Here is an 18,413-nt window from a genome sequence, read left to right as displayed (position 1 = left end):
TTTAAACCAACACAAAGGATATTATTACATGCCCCATACAAATAGAGAAGTTTAGCATCACTTTTAATAAACAAGCATACTGTAGCTATAATCTTTAGTACAGTTAGTACAAACAAACAATTAAATGGCATTCCTAATTTATCTATAATTATTTTACATAGAGTATCAGGTGAAAACCTGTCCTAAACATTTAGATTATCAGTGGCACAGCATGCTACCCTTTTATATAGCTATAACAAATCTTATAGCCATCTCCTTAAACTATAATTAAATGATGCATAGCAGTATATTAAGTAAATTGTTTAAATGGATAAGACTGTTTTGTTAGTAAAATAAAGCAGCATTTAATGTTTACTGACCAAGTATTTGACATTGTATTACTCCTCAGGGCTCTTGGAAATAATGATTTTGTAGATGAATATCATTTTGCATTATGGGTGTGTCTATTGCGGTTTTTGTCTGAGTAACATCAATATTGATGGGAGTTTCTCTTTGAACACTATAGGCTAATGTTTCATCTACACCATAAGGCACATAGCCTGCACCTGCATCATGGGGGAACCTTGGGTCATTGGCTGGGGTAACACCTTGAGGTAACTGGCTCTGACCTATTGGGTTAAATCCCATGTTAGGTAAATTGACATTGGGGAATGTCATGATCTCTCCTTGCCCTGCTAGATTTCCCTCCTGGCCAGGCACTGAAGGATTCTGGCCAACACCTAAGGGGTTGTCATTAGGACCTGGTGACGCCCCTTGACCCGCTGGCCTTGCTCCCGCTGCTGGAGAGTCGTCTTCTATAGTAAAATCTCCTTGAAGAGCTGGGTTCTGTGGCAGGTTTCCCATTCCAGATCCCATTCCTAGAAGTCCAGGATATAAGGCACTGAATCTGTGTGCAGCTCCTGCTTGACCTCCCTGTAAATTAAAGAACAAACATACAATCTAATTGGTAAATGTATTTATGTACTTATTACTTATTTATTATTAGGTGGCTGATTTTAGTTTATTTTAAATAAAATACAAATAATTCTAACTATACTGATACTCATAGATTGCATTTATTATAAATATATTATAAATACTTAGAAATATCTGAAATATTCTAAGCAAGTTATGGAGCCCTGGAGGGGCCACTTTGTGGATTTTTGTTTTTAATTGTGAGCACAATTAAATAAATAATGCCCATGTTTTAGCCAAACGTACCCACAATTTCTTTAGTCATGCACACTATTTAGCAAAATGTGCCCAAGATTTAGCAAATCCTGCCCGGGATTTATTTTATTGTGTGCACGTATACGACCACATAAAAATGCAGTTCAAAGACCTGGCAGGCCCTTTTTGTTAGTTATGAGAGTGAACACAAAGCAAACCAAATGCCTCTGTAGTCCCTTGACCTTCACACACCAGACCCAAGATCCGACTACAGCCTGCTGTAACCAGTCTTTAGCAGCTAAATGGCCACTTTATGCCCTTGCATTCACTTATGTGCCAGTTATGCACACGCCTCACTTTTCAGACACTAGCCCCTATTGAGCACAACATATTGAATTGCCAGGGCCGACTCAAGTTATTGTACTGCCTGGGTCCAAGACTGCAATGACCCCCCCCCCCATAGTAACATTACTTATTAACATTTCAACCTACTAGCCTGGCCTCTGACCTTACTAAGCCTATCTACCTGCATGCAACCAATGCTTATGAATAAATGTGGCAGGCAGGAAGTTAGGGAAGAGATGAACTTGCCCCCCATTAAATATTGTCCCTGACCGGTTTGATGCTGAGAGCCTGTGACTGTCTGGGTCTGACAGTGACTGAATCAGTCATTGAAGTGCTGCCCCTTTTTAGGTGCTGCCTGGGTCCATCGGACCCACTTGGTCCCATGGTTGAGCTGGCCCTGTGAATTGCATAGCAGTGTCGGAAGTGCAGCCAAAACAGGTTCAGCATATAAACTTCCATCATAGGAGTAAGCTAATTAGTGTGCACAAAATTCCGAAAATATGTGCACGATTTGCTTAATTGTGCATGTGATTTGTGTAATTCCACTCTGGTACTGCGTATAAAACAAGTAAACTTAAGAAATTATTTAGAATGTGAAAGGCATTATCATTTTATTACTTCCTTTTTTGAAACTCAGCTTTGTCATCTTTGTGGTTGTAAAAATTCTTTCCAAATCATTACTGTTTATCTGCCGTACGATGAACACTTACCTGCATCTCCTCAGAGCTCATAACACCAAGTCTTGCTGGAGGTCCCTGTAATATGCATAGAAAATACATAATTAAACATAAATATGCACTAATTAGCATCATATTTGGTTAAATAAAAAGCTTATTTTATCTTGAGCGGATCTTTTTATCAAACATTTATTAACTACTGCACTGTTAGAAGTTGTACTTATTATTAATACAATTTGCGATCTATGTACTTATATGTGGCTAAATATTTAAACACTCTGGCCTAGATTACATGTAGAGCAGAAAAATATTAGCACTATTGTGTGTTAACATAGCTCAAGCACAATCAATAGCACTTCTAATTTTATGCACCCAAAGGTATTTTTTCATCACTCGGGTGATAGTCTAGGGCGTGTTAACATCTGCATGATGAATAGAACGTCTGTGATGGATAGTGCGACTTCTATAGTGTGCAGTAAAATTAACATTGGATACAGCAAAGCTGAGGGGGCACAAGGATTTCATGTAGTTCTGCGTTATCTATCCTATATTATAAAAGGACAAGTATGTTTGTCCAATGCCTTAACCCCTTAACGACCAGAGCCGATCCGCAGTAGCTGCCAGGATCTCGCTAAAAGTAGCAAGATCACGCTATTTCCCTGTGTCCCTCTCTGCATCGGGAAGCAGTGGTGCCAATCGTTGGTGGCGTGGGAGGGTTAGGAGGGAGGCGGGTGGGCGGCCCATCGCTGGAGGTGGGCGGGAGTGGGTGGGACCGCTACGCTACAGAAAAAAATGGGAGGAGGCTCTCATTTTGGCCCATGTACACTGGCTTTAAGAGTAGTTAATAATAATGGTTTAAGTATAGTGTGCACTAACAAAGTTTTGGCTGCATTAAAGGGACAGTTTACTCCAGAATTTTTATTGTTTAAAAAGATAATCACTTTATTCCCCATTCCCCAGTTTTGTATAACCAACACGGTTAAATTAATACACTTTTTACCTCTGTGATTACCTTGTATCTAAACCTCTGCAGACTGCCCCCTTATTTCAGTTATTTTGACAGACATGCATTTTAGACAATCAGTGCCAACTTATAAATAACTCCACAGGAGTGAGTACAATGTTATCTATATAGCACACAAACATTTGCACTGTCTAAATGTGAAAAACTGTCAAAATGCACTGAGGTAAGAGGCAGTCTTCAATGGCTTAGAAATTAGCATATGAGCCTACCTAGGTTTAGTTTTCAACAAAAAATACCAAGAGAAAAAAGCAAAAAATTTGATTCTAAAAGTAAATTGGAATGTTGTTTAAAATTGCAATCCATGGGGCCAAGTTATCAAGCTCCAAACAGAGCTTGATGCCCCGTGTTTCTGCGAGCCTTCAGGCTCGCCGGAAACACAAGTTATGAAGCAGCGGTCTAAAGACTGCTGCTCCATAACCTGTCCGCCTGCTCTGAGGAGGTGGACAGACATCGCCAGAAATCAACCCAATCGAATACGATCAGGTTAATTGACACCCCCTGCTAGTGGCCAAGATTGGCTGCGAATCTGCAGGGGGCTGTATTGCACCAGCAGTTCACAAGAACTGCTGGTGCAATGATAAATGCAGAGAGTGTATGCTGTCAGCATTTATCGATGTGCTGCGGGCATGATCCGCAATATCGGATCATGTTCGCTCGCACCGTCTTAAATAGGCCCCCATATCTCAATAAGAAAGTTTCATTTTTACTAGACTGTCCCTTTAAAATACTTTGTTTAAATGTAACCTTCCACTTGTAATATAAGGCATGAGATTGTGCAAACGATTACACACCCTGCACTATCAATTGAGCTCCACTTGTAATCTAGCCCTCTATTGTAAAACTGTTACAACATATAATTTTCTTTCTTTATTTTTTTTGTATTTGAATTACCTTTTTATTGCACAACAAGGGTTTCCCAGTTTTTCCAAACAAAGGAATGTTTTGTAAAATATATTAATCTACACATATTATAATTACTGCTTTGCATATATGTGTGTGTGTGTGTCTTGAAATAACATAATTATTTTTTTTTCTGTAATTCTTTGAAGTTTTATATGAATCCATACTGTGAGGAAACTGATACAATACAGAAAAAAATAAAATCACAGAATAAATAAAATCAAAGAAAAGAAAAAAAAAAGGTTTTCAGTTTCATTATAATTTCTAGATTATTTTGATGTTTACTTACTCCAGCTCCCCCTCCGTACTGCATAAAGAAAAGGCCGGGATATGGCTAGATAAGAAAAATAAAATACACATTTAATCAAATTAATAATGAAATCAACCTTTAAATGTTGCACCTTATATTATGATAACATGGATTCATAAATGTATTATCCATACTCTATACTGATTTTATCATGTAGATCTTAGATGTAAGAAAAATACTTTTAATTGACAGGACCCTAAGCATAACAAACATTCACAACAAACACAATACTTATATTTGAAGATGCTAACACAGTTATCACTATGGCAATAGCACCTTTAAAAGGTAATATTGAAATACCCAAACAAAAAAGGAGTAAAAGGTACTAGAACAAGAATTCCCCCCACTGTAACCTTGAGTTGTAGCTTTGTAAGTCAACTTTTTGGACCTACAAACTTTAAAGTTTGCAACCAACCTGCCTAGCCCTATAGGTAGTTACTTACATGCTGCTGATGGATGGGAGGTACTCCTGAGGGGTCTTGGGCTGGATCCACTGCTCCTTGTTGCAGCAATTTATTCATTATTGTTTGATACTGAGAAAATATAAGTGAAGATAAAAATAAAGCTATTTTACAAGGACACACACCATTATTATGTTACAATTGCTATGGAGTTTACTTTTTGTTCAACATTCACCTGAATCCATTAAAATATGATTCAGCAATAGATTTCAAAGCAATAATTATTTTGTCATGTGCAGTTGTGTGTATACCCTACAAATACTACATTCTGGGAATATATGACAATATTTACTGTTACAGGGATAGAAAGGTCAACAGTGAAATGTGCATTAGAAGATTTTGCAATATACTTCAATTAACAAAAATGCTTCTAGTAAAAGTTATTTTCAGCGGCATACGTGCATATGCGGGGAGACTTCAGTGAACCAGCATTTGAATGACACCTAATCAGAGAGTCAGGTCACGTGACTTGTATGACACAAATTAAGTTTTCTGTGATGCCGTATACACCAAAGCCAGCTCTCTGAGCTTAAAAGGTAATACATTTTACAAGAAGCATTTTTGTTAATGGAATGGAAATATATCACAAAAATGCTTCTATTTAAAATTATTTTGCAATCATGCACATCTCTTGAAAAGGATTGGAACCCAACATTGTTCTTTCCTGATTCTAATAGAGCATGCAGATTTAAAGACTTTTTAAGTTTCTTCTATTATCAAATTTTCTTTATTCTCTTGGTATCTTTTGTTGAAAAGCAGCTCACAAGCGTGCATGTGTCTGGAACACTATATGGCAGTAGTTTTGTAATAATGTTATCCATTTGTACGAGCACTCGATAACACGGTTTCCTGCTATGTAGTGCTCCAGACAGCTATCTAGGTATCTCTTCAACAAAGAATACCATGGGAGCAAAGCAAATTTGATAATAGAAGTACATTTAAAACTCTTTACAAATTGTATACTTTGTCAGCGTCACTAAATCATTTTTTGGAGGGGTTCCTTATCCCTTTAAGGAGCACTTGAGTGGTGTATATAAATAAAAAGAGAGAAGCGCTCAACCTGGGAACGAACAATAGCATAACAGCTTGTTCTATGGCTAGTTACCACCCTAGAAGCAGCCTCTTTTTGCTCAATATGTGCCTTTCACAGAGAAGAACTTTCCTGTAGCATATCAGTCTGATTCTGACTTAACAGTGCAGTCCAGCCCCGAAATACCAGGCAATCCCTCTCTGAACGAGAGAAACAGCAAAACCCCAGACATACGTTTGGGACTATTGTGTGCCTCGTCAGTGAGGAGCAGCCATATCCCTCTAGGCACACTGAGCAACGGGTCCACGTCTGGATTCCCATGTGGTGTATATAGTTCGGCACACACTTTTTTTTTTTTTTACTAGAAAAGTAGTATAAATATGGTAGCATTGACTTTGAAAGCTGTGTTGCATTTTCACAAATTGATCTACTACAAGAGCCAGCTAAGTGCTTTTTAAGGTTCAGCAAATGCATTCTACAAATACGTTTCCAATGCAAACATCAGAATATTGGGGTCTTCATGTATTTTATTTTTGTATGTCCCTATGAGTGTCTATTTTTCTTTTACAAATCTTATCCTGTTGCGTGTTGGTTCCACCACCAAAGCTTTGCACTCTGTTGACACCAGGGAGGTGTACTTAAGAGTCATTAGCTGGACTGTTGAATGAGTTCTATCCCAATGGGAACAACAGATTGGGGCCAAATTATCAAGCTCCAATTGGAGCTTGATGCCCCTGTTTCAGCGTGAGCCTTAAGGCTCACCGGAAAAAGCAGTTATGAAGCATCGTTCTAAAGACCGCTGCTCCATAACTTGTCTCTCTGAGGCTCTGAGGCTGCAGACATCAATCCGCCCGATCCTATACGATCAGGCTGATTGACCCCCCCTGCTAGCGGCTGATTGGCTGCAAATCTGCAAGGGGCGGCATTGTACAAGCAGTTTACAAGAATGCCGACAGTGTATGCTGTCGGCATTTATTGATGTACGGCGAACCTCTTATTGCCACCATAATGGCTTCTCTATTATTCACTGTTCATTATTATTATTATTCTTTATTATTCTTGTTCATCAGCATAAATATTTAATTGAATAATTTACTATGAATAATTAAGTACAATATAGTCATTCAGAAATTAATTTTCAAATAAGCTGTTAATTTAATATATAATATAGCTCAATATAATTTCTAAAATTGAGCTGAGACAATGATTACCATAAACAATGCTACCGTTTGGATATGACCATCTGCTGGAGACCCTTGTGGAGTAGATAAAGTTGGGTCCACTTGCTGAAGGCCTGGGAATCCCATGGGGGATAAAGGCTGATACATAAGTTGATCTGCTTGTGCAGGGTTTACCGGAGGCTGCTGTGGAATGTTCTGAGGATCTGTGGGCTTTGGCGACTGTACTCCAGGCAGTGGGGGAGGATGTATGGGTAATGCATACTCAAACTAAAAACAACAAGAAACACTGTAAGATATAGGGATTATGATGGCATTTGATACTGTATATGTATATATATAAGTTTAGATCCAAGCAGGGTTGGGACAGGTATAGAACTATTGTGTACACAGGACAAATCATAGCACTAAATCCATTTTAAGAATTAAAAAGATATACAGTATGTATGTGTGTATATATATATATATATATATATATATATATGTATACTGTATATATCTCAAACAGAAAAAAATGGCTGACTTAATCAACCCTTCATCAGTCAAATATAGTGATGGTTCCAATTTGAAATACAAACACATATTTGCCAACATTAAAATATCTGTGGAAGTACAGCGCTACATGTATATCACTAATGTTTTTTTCTGAATATGTAGTTTAAAACTAATATGGACATTTATCAGTAATTTAAATTTACCAAAATGTACATAAAAAAGAAATACCTTTGTTAATAGGTAAATTAATAATAAGATCTAAAACTATATTATTAGAATACTGGTCTCTATATGTGTATATTTGTATTCTGTTTCTGTAGTATATAAAATGTATATTTACCTGTTGATTATCTGGCATTTGTGGCCTTGGATGCATCCACGGGTAAGACATATGAGGTGGTAGTAGCCCATGAAGCCATAATGTTGAGTAGGGATCATTGTATCCAAATCCTGAAAGCTGAAGACAGAAAATATAATTTTATTTTATTTTATATTATACATATACTTATCTCTATCAATGTAAAATGTATAGTTTTATGCCTATTAAACTGGCTTCTGCCCTAAGCTCTACGTTTCTCTATTTTATGCATTTATTCAAGTAGAAAATAGTAGTATCTATTAAGTGTGAATGTGCGTAGTAAATTTATTTTACATACCAGAAATATCTCACAATATGCTGAGGTGTTTAGCTATTTAGGTCATGTTCAACCGTGACAGCAATTTTCTGCATTCTTCCAATAGATTAACATATCAACATAGTCTGAACATTATTAGATTAAAGGGACATGAAACCTAAACTTTCTCTTTCAGGATTCTAATAGAGCATGACATTTTAAATAACTTTTTGTGCAAATGTGTTTCATTCTCATGGTATCCTTTGTTGAATGAGCAGTAATGCACTACTGGAAGGTAAATGAACACAGATGAGCCAATAACAAGAGGAATATACAGTATGTGCAGCCAGCAATCGCCTGCTAGCTCCCAGTAGTGCTTTGTTGATCTAGAGCCTACATAGGTATGCTTTTCAACAAAGGAAAGCAAGAGTACAAAGCAACTTAGATAATATAAATAAACTGGAAAGATGATTAAAATAGCATATTATGTCTGAATCATTAAAGAAAAATTGGAGGTTGTGTGTCCCTTTCACATTTTGTTTGTTTATTTTTCAATGGTAAAACTCCACCCACAACTTCCCTTATGTGGAGGAGCCAAGCTAGACTTGAGTCTAGAGATGAAAGGGCTTGCCACTGTCATTGTGTTAGCAAAATCTCCATTTTAGGGTTTCAGCAGAAATGATAAAAAGACCAACTGCTAGTTACGGAGCGGTATGTGGCACTGTTAGACTTGTGGTGCATACCATGTTCTCTCTCAGTTTCCAGTACTGGAAAATGCATACTTGTTAGAATTAAATTACCTGAAAATGGCACAAAATAAACAAATATATTTTGCAAAGTTGTTGTTACTATGTATAATTATTTAAATTATAATCTCTATGATGCATATTTAAGAAATGTCTTGCGGACCTGATCCGACAGTGCGGATCAGGTCCGCAAGACATCGCTGAATGCAGAGAGAAATACGCTCTCCGCATTTAACATTGCACCAGCAGCTCACAAGAGCTGCTGGTGCAACGCCGCCCCTACTGATTCGCGGCCAATGGGCCGCCAGCAAGGAGGTGTCAATCAACCCGATCGTACTCGATCGGGTTGATTTCCAGCGATGTCTGTCTGCCTGCTCAGAGTAGGCGGACAGGTTATGGAGCAGCAGTCTTTGTGACCGCAGCTTCATAACTGCTGTTTCTGGCGAGTCTGAAGACTCGCCAGAAACACTGGCCGTCAAGCTCCTTTCGGAGCTTGATAGATAGGCCCCAAAGTGTTAACTGCCCCAACGTGCCGTCACCACAGAGCTTTTTATGTGACCCCACCCCCCTTCTCACACCACATGCTACAGCATCTCCATTTGTAGCTGGTTCATTTCTGTCCTCTTTTGTATGTCTAGTGTATGTTTCTGGGTTTGTGTGTAGTTAAATTTATCTGGCTAAAGAATTGTTTCTATAGTGTTTGTCTATAAAACTGTTTGTTTTTTTCCTGGTCCAAAAGTTAAAAAAACAAAACAAAAAATAAACAAAACATTAAAAATGAACAACAACTATGAGTCCCTTCATTTGCAAACGTTGGACATTCCTGACAAAGACACTCTTTAAATATGTAACTTTTATATATTATCAAAATCCGTTTTATTTTCATATTACCACAAAAAGTTTATTATTGCTTTGCAAACTTTTATTACCTGAGGGAGGGCAGTCAGTTTATTTGGACCTTGCTGTCTCATAGTCTGGGGAAAAAAATATTTTTTATTTTTCAATTTAACAATGTATTTCAAAATAACATAAACAAAAACAAACATTGAGTGCCAAATTATAATTTTATTGAATAAAGTTGCAAATTATGTACAGAAAAAACTTGTAATTACAAGACCTTTGTATAATTTTGCTATATATGAACGCACTAGTCAGGTGTGAACATTTTCTAAATACAGTAACACTTTTAATAAAGTTTGCTTTGTGAAGTCTGTGGTGTTCACTTAAAACTCTAAGGGGTAGATTTATCAAATGTCGGACATGATCCATACGCTGTCAGCATTTGTGTGCAATGCGGCCCCTGCACATTTGCGGACAATCAGCCAATAGCAGGGGGTGTCAATCAGATGATTGCTGTCCGCCACCTCAGAGGTGGTGGATGAGTTAAAGGGACATGCCACCCACATTTATTCTTTTATGATTTAGAAAGAGAATGCAATTTTAAACATCTTTCTAATTTACTTATATTATCTAATTTGTTTTATTCTCTTGATATTCTTTGATGAAAAGCATATCTAGATATGCTCACTAGCTGCTGATTGGTTGCTGCACATAGAAGCCTCGTGTGATTGGCTCACCATGTGCATTGCTTTTTCTTTAACTAAGGATATTTAAAAAATGAAGCAAAATAAATAATGGAAGTAAATTGTAATGTTGTTTAAATTTCTATTCTCTATCTGAATCATGAAAGAAAGATTTTGGGTTTAGTGGCCCTTTAAGGAGCGGCTTCTTAATTTAAGTTTCAGGCAGACCTGAAACTTCAGGGGTAGATTGCAGCATCCGCTGCTTGATAAATCTACCCCTAAGAATGAACTTGAAAACCCACACATTTCTAAAACTTAAATTACAGGAAAATCAGGCAAAGTGTATGGCTATTTGATATTACAGCTCCAAAGTGTTTACTGTCCCTTTAATGCATTTATGCACATATGTTTTATTATGATCTGATATTACAATAATATTGTTGATAATTGCCCTATATGTATGAATGCAGTTTTGTTATTTAACTAACAATTTCAATTCATGCCTTACAGTTGTGTCTGCACTTCCACTTTTAACAGGAATTTGGAAAGCTAACAATCTTCAGAATTAAATCCAGAAATGTATATTGCAAAGTTGTTTTACTACATATCATTAAATATTTTATATCAATATTTCAAAGTGTTTAATGTCACTTTTAAGTGATATTTTAACTTTTTTATGAAACTAAGTTGTGTTTATTAAAAATGTTAACTAAGCAAGTAGGAACATTTTTTAAAAGCTAGGATTCACTTTATGAAGATGACTAAAATTGATTTTTAAGAATGGAAAGCTATAGAATAGGGATGGGCCGAATGTTTTGCAACAGTCGATAAATGAAACATTTTAACACATTTGTTGGTTCGTTTCGAAAGTTTGTACAATATTCTAACATTTGTTTTATGTAATAATATTTCTAATGCTCTTTTTAAATGTAATATTCAATGTATGCAATATATGTGTATCAATTATTTATCAATTTACTAAATTCCCTACCACATGAACTATTGAACTTCTGAATTGTATTTGCTAAATCAAATGTTACATTCGAAATTTCGAATGTGGACATTTGATCTAATTATGAACATTCAAAATCGGTAATTACATTCGAAAACTGTAAATAGCATTCAATTATAGAATTTTTAAGAATATTTGTTCTTGAATCTCCTGAAAGTTACAGATTAAAATGAATAATTGAGTATAAAATATGTTGAGTATATTTAGTATGATTTACATTGCGTGTTTTGGGAAGCAGGAGAGGAGACAGATCTATAGAAACCAGTGGGTGTGGTCAATACAGCTGCAATGCCTACTTGATTGCTCTGCTGTAATAAATCCACAGATTTTTTTTTTTTAAATATTGGCAACTATGAAAAACACAATGATTATTAGTATTTTCTGATGCACTAGAAAACAGATGATAAGGGTTCTTGAAGGGAGAGTAAATGCCATGTAATTTCAAGACATTTCTTTTGTTTTGCTTTAATAACACATTAGGCAAGTCTAAACATTTTTAAGACAAATTAACTCGGAGCCAATCTGGGCTTGAGTCCACAGACTACAAGGCTAATCTCAGTCATTAGGATAGTATAAAATGCATTGTTTTGAAGTTGATATCGGTTAAAGCAAATTAAGGAAATTTATGAGAAATGATATAGTATGGCAGCATAAATTAATCTAAAAGTATTAATTATCTTTTAGAAAAAAAACACAACTTTTATTATAATGTAAGAGGATTCTATAATTAACATGAAGGGGAAAAAGGCTGAGTTATTGGTGTTCATTCTATCACTTGGATATAGGGGCATATCAGGCTCGTCGGAAACAGAAGTTATGAAGCATTGTCTGCCCAATGTGTTAAAAAAATCTTACAAAATAAATATTACCACTTCTCTCTGACACATTTTTTTCTCTCCACATCTGGATATTTACCTCAAGACTCACACTGGCCATCCCATGTGTCCCAGCTCCTTGAGGGTACATCTAAGGAACAGAAAATTGTTACACTCTACTAACATAAGAGCCTGCATTACTGTTGTAATAATAACCTGTCATCTTTCAGATGTAAATTTAATGTAAATTGCTAAAGCTGTTATTTCTAAAATTCATATGTAACTGTAAATTTAATTACTAGAATTTACTCCACATTTACACTGAACTGTACAACAAAATAGAAAACAAAAACATTGATATAGGGCATAGTTGCCAACTGTCAAGCTTTTCAGTCCTTTTTTGTTTTGTTTTCTGTCTCTGTCTTATAAGTCTGTCCCTTGTTCAGTTTAGTCTGTATAATGTTTAATAATATTGTGTGCAGTGCAGTACTCCCACCACAGAGGTCGCTGTGGATTTTTGTAGTTGTGTTTATCTGTTGTCTTTTGCTATACTGAAGGTTAGCAGTGTTTAGACAGGTGTCAAGTAAGGGGAAGCCATGAGCTGTTATATATAATACCAGGGTGGGTAGACTACAACGTGTGAACAAGAACATGTTTATATGCCCTCATTTATATACTAAGGCTTTGCTTAGCAGGGGCTTATGAAATCAGGCTCGTCATATGCTAGTACTGTAATTCATAGAACATACAACAAAAATCCAGATTTACCAGGCATATTAATTAATCTACAGCCAGAAATTCTTACCTCATAAAATGCCATCTAGTTGTGAAACTTTCAATAGTGTTTTAGTAAACCATAAAAAACAAATCCTCAACATATATACATATATTGTTCTCAGTAGCCCCAAGACAGTAGCCAACAGGTTAAACCTTTGCTACCAGGAATTTCAGAGAAAAACTTGCCAAAAGTACTGGAGAAGTTTTAGCATTTTTGCTATCTCTCTGTTTAAACAGAAATAGAGCCTTTGCTTTTTTTTAAATTTACTTATGGAAACTATATATATATATATATATATTTAAAGTAGAAAACCCAAAGGGGACGATTTATCAATGTCTGGCGAATATGATCCGCTGTAGCATACTCTTTCGGCATTTAACATTGCACAAGCAGTTCTGGTTACCTGCTTGTGCAATGCTGCCCCCTGCAGATTCTCGGCCAGCAGGGGGTGTCAATCAACCCGATCGTATGAGATCGGGCAGATTGATGTCCGCAGCCTCAGAGGAGGGATTTGAGTTAAGGAGCAGAGGTCTTAAGACCGCTGCTTCTGAATTCCTGTTTCCAGCGAGCCTGAAGGCTTGCACGGAAACAGATGCATTGGGGCTCATTGACTGTTTGAAAAATCAGCCCCAAAGTATTGATCTATGCACAGTTTGGTATATTTGATACCACTAGTTGCCCACCAAGTACGATAATATAAAAAAATACTTAACGTTTTTGCAAACTTTAGGTGTCTGAAATTATTTACACACAACTATTGCAGTCATAATGGTTGTAAAATTTTCTCTGGTGTTCCCTTTGCTCAGAAACAGCAGATATGTATGGCTTTGCAATTGTTTTTTGGTAATTAGAAGGCTCTTTAACTGCGCACCAAACTTCTGAAATTATGACAGTAAAGGGGTTAATCAGGTGGCTTGCAAGGTTAATATTTGCTGTATTCTCGAGATCACTTGACAACTGAGACTGCTTGGACTTCCTTTGGACATCAATGTAGATCTACATTATGCAGTACGATGGGCTATGTACTGCATGATGTAGATCTACATTGCATTGGCGCAAGGGGCTAAACAAATTGAGGTAATATCACTATCTATTTTAAGGCTGTGTGATATCTACTAGGCTACTTTGTGGTGTCCTACTATACAGATGCTGAAGGATTAATAATTTACTCTTGCTTGCTTATTGTGGTACTTTCTGTAAGGGTTTTTTGTTCCTATGCCTTCAGAGTAAGGGGATCATATTGAATGATTTAGCAAACATTAACCCCTTTCAGTACCATGAATTTCAGAGAACTTGCCCAAAATACCAGACATTTTTTTAGCATTTTTGCTATCACTACATTTAAACAGAAATAGAGGCTTGTTTTTCTATTTATTTTCAAAACTATATATTTTTTTAGTATAAAACCCAGAGTATTGATCTAGGCCCATTTTAGTATATTTCATGCCACCATTTCGCCGCCAAATGCGAGCATAAAAAACATTAATTTTTTTCGAAAACTTTGGGTTTGTCACTAAAATTATTTACATACCACTTGTGCAGTCATAATACAAATTGTTGTAAACGCTTCTCTGGGATCCCCTTTGTTAATAAATAGCAGACAATATCAATTATTTTTGGCAATTAGAATGCTGCTGCACACCACACTTCTGACATTTCTGGCAGTGAAGGGGTTAATTTGTTAGCTTACAAAAGTAATAGCATTCTAGTGTAAAGATTACCCCTCCACACCAGACACCTCCTACCGCCCTGATCCCTCCCAAACAGCCCCCCCACCCACACTTTTCAACACCAGTCTGCCAGTATTTAATTTTATGGCATATTTTTTTCTGCAGTGTACAATCTCCCCTTACCCGCCCACCTCCCTGATCCCTCCCAAACAGCTTTCTAAGCCTCCCCTCTCCCAATGGTCTTCATCATCTCGGGTTCTGGCTGCTGTCTGCCAGTACCACGTTTACATTTATTTATTTATAATTTGTATTTATTAAATTTAAAAATACATTTCTGTAGTGTAGCAATCCCCCATCACCCTACCCATCTCCCCCCTCCAAGCGATCTTTTATAGGATCCCCTCCCCACCTCTCATAAACCCCTTTCCCTCTCCCTCCCACTTTCTTCTTTTCTGTAGCATAGGGGACCCACCCCTTCTTCCCCTTCTGCCCCCTCTAATGATGGGCCACCCATCCGCCTCCCTCCTTCCCTCCCACACCACCCATAGCACCACCACAGCAAATACAGACAAAAATGGGCATGGTTCTGCTGGCAACTATGGCTATAGCCTATTAAAGAGATAATAAACTAATATATATCTACACACACATATGTATATTATGCATAGGAAAGGAAAATATTTAAACATTTTAAGATCTTTTACTGTATAAAAAAGTACATATATTTGCATTAAAAATGATTTGCTAACAGAAAATGCAACGGGGCCTTAAAGCCTAATTGCTCACTGACTGATAAGTAGATTTCCCACCACTTTATTGGTGGACAGTGAAATGCCTAAAAAGCATAAAAAAATGTTTGCCCTATGTACAGGAACACCCATTTGAATAAAAATAACTACAAAACATTCTAGATGCAGCAAATACAATTTTTTTGTCTTGTGTGTGCTTGTAATATTTCCATGTCTATTGTGTCAGGAATCCTGGCAACTAAAGGGTTAGAAAATATAAGAATGTTGAAAAGCTGGATGAAGGGAGTGACTATGAACTGGACATTAAGGTTGGATGCATTTCAGATTGGGGCTTAGTGCTTCTCATTCTAGCTCTGGCATGACCACTAAAGCATGAGGTCTTGCTCAAGGGTGCAGTCATGACAACCTTTAAACAAGTTAACCTATTGGCTGCTGTGGTTGTTGACATCATGATGTAAACAGTAGAAATAACTACAGTTTCTATCTTTACTGAGTTCATTTTAGCGATGAAATTATGGTATTGAACTCCGAACAGACCATTCCACTCTCTGTCTGATATCTGTTTTCTGAAGATTGTTCCAGTATTGATCACCAGAATTATTTAATTCACAAAAATACAGGTGTTGAGAAGGACTAAAATACAATTACACTAAGATCCAACAATGACCTGCTCCTTGCATCCGCAACTATCACCTCTTCTCATGCTAGACTGCAGGACTTCTGTCGTGCAGCACCTACCCTCTGGAACTCTCTCCCTCGTGCTGTCTGGCTTTGCCCTAATCTGTCTTCCTTTAAATGTTCCCTGAAGACTTTTCTGTTCAGGGAAGCCTACCACCCAACTCAATAATAAATTAACTTCACTTACCTAACATTTCCCTCATCTAACTCTACATTAACATCTTTCCAAATCTTGCAGTCCTCACCTCCTGTTTCTCAACCTCCTACCCTTCTAGATTGTAAGTTCCCATGGGAATAGGGCCCTTGATCCCTCCTGTATGTGTTTGTAAATTTTGTCCTGTCTTTTACAAGTCTTGTATTGTTTTGTTTACATGAATTGTATCCATGGACAGCACTGCGGAATATGTTGGCGCTTCATAAATAAAGTATAATAAGAAAATAATAATTTACACTATATAATATCACATGGGAATCTAAAAACATACACTGTAAAAAGGAGGATTTGGTTACAGTAAGTTCTTTACATGTCTAATGATAGTACTTACCGGATATGTGAAGACGGTACCCAACAGACACAAAACTAACACCACTTGCTCCATGCTTCACACAGTTACCTGCAAGTTAATTTACATTGGTATTAAATCTATAGTAATACTTTAGAGATAATTTGCACCACCTACTTTCATGAGGTTTCCCAATAAAATTATCTGTTATGTAATAGAATTGGGGCTAATATAATTCTTCCTTTACCTGAAAATATTTTTGTAGCATTGGACATATCCATGCATTCCCATAAATATAATGTAACCTACCACTGTCAGCAAACCTTCTCTCTTTGCTTTGTTATGTATTTTAAAAACATTATAAAAACAAATAAGAAATTAATTCCAAGTATAAGATTCCATATGATTTATCCCTTTTAATAGATTTTTCTGTTTTTTTATTCTTTATGAGCTTTTTTATGCACAAAATTACATTTCTCAGTTGTTAAGTTGATATACAGCCAGAAAACTTTACAATACAAAGGATAGAATATATAAAAATCTGATTCTGCATCAAATATATGAAAAATGAAGAGAACAAAATACCTTGCAACCTTTTCTCTTGCTCTTGTTTGACCAGTAGTGAAAAGTGAGACGTTGGGTGTTTTTGTGTTAGTATTTTTCCAACTCGATGTACAATTTAAACCATGTTAAATTATGACACAGCCAATCATAAGACAGTAAGACATGGTTATTCCTGTAATTAGTTTTGGGAATGTTACTGCATGCAAAGCATTTTAAACAATCTCATTACATTTAATTGTATATTGAAGCTCTTGGTAGGTTATTTTCCCCTGCAATATGCATTTTCAGAGAACATTTAATAAAAAATCAAATATAAATGCCTCCTAACAGCATTATAATACAAATTATAGTTTTAAAAGCACAACACAAATTAAATTACTATATCATACACCTATATAAGCAAGATTTAACAAGTTTTTTAAATTATTTTTTTATTGAGGCTCAGAAACAGAATTACATACAGTGTAAAATATTTAAGAGCATTTTCACTGTACATAGATCAGTCGGATACAGATATTTACTCTAGTTATATCCAATAAGCCAATAAAAATGAGGATACATACAGTAAATAAATCACTTGGAAAAAGCCTTTGTATCAAACATACAATTATTAATGATATTATATGACTGAACAACATAACCTTAAAGGAACACTGAGCCCAATTTTATTCTTTCATGATTCAGATAGAGCATGCAATTTTAAGCAACTTTCTAATTTACTCCTATTATCAATTTTCTTTGTTCTCTTGCTATCTTTATTTAAAAAAGAAGGCATCTAAGCTAAGGAGCCAATCAATTTTTGATTCAGAACTCTGGACAGCACTTGTTTATTGGTGGGTGAATTTATCCACCAATCAGCAAGAACAACCCAGGTTGTTCAACAAAAAATGGGCCGACATCTAAACTTACATTCTTGCTTCTTAAATAAAGATACCATGAGAATGAAGAAAATTTGATAATAGGAGTAAATTAGAAAGTTGCTTAAAATTGCCTGCTCTATCTGAATCCCAAAAGAAAAAATTTGGGTTCAGTGTCCCTTTAATAAAATAAACATCTGAAAATTTTAAACAAAGCCATGGCCCTACATAACCTTTTAGTTATGTCTATGAATCTCATTATTTTAGTATTAAAGTTGTGTGCAACATGCAAACCTTCTTCATTCATGAAAGGGCCACTCTTGGACCCTAGTTTG

At 36.1% G+C, this 18,413-nt stretch overlaps 1 protein-coding gene across 1 annotated transcript; it reads right to left on the bottom strand.

Moving 5' to 3' along the window:
- Positions 1-384: 384 nt before the first annotated feature.
- AMBN (ameloblastin) lies at positions 385-16,753 on the bottom strand. Its single transcript, XM_053700761.1, has 9 exons — positions 16,700-16,753; positions 12,380-12,430; positions 9,859-9,903; positions 7,910-8,026; positions 7,108-7,344; positions 4,849-4,938; positions 4,385-4,429; positions 2,205-2,249; positions 385-912 (listed from the first exon to the last, which is right to left on the bottom strand). Exons 1-9 carry the CDS (start codon positions 16,751-16,753, stop codon positions 385-387), a joined length of 1,212 nt encoding a protein of 403 aa, XP_053556736.1.
- Between the last annotated feature and the right edge of the window lie 1,660 nt (positions 16,754-18,413).

Source organism: Bombina bombina, chromosome 2 (assembly GCF_027579735.1).
Source record: "Bombina bombina isolate aBomBom1 chromosome 2, aBomBom1.pri, whole genome shotgun sequence".
Classification (NCBI taxonomy): domain Eukaryota; kingdom Metazoa; phylum Chordata; class Amphibia; order Anura; family Bombinatoridae; genus Bombina; species Bombina bombina.
The sequence above is the reverse complement of the archived record's forward strand: the minus strand, read 5'-3'. Positions and strand labels throughout refer to the sequence as shown.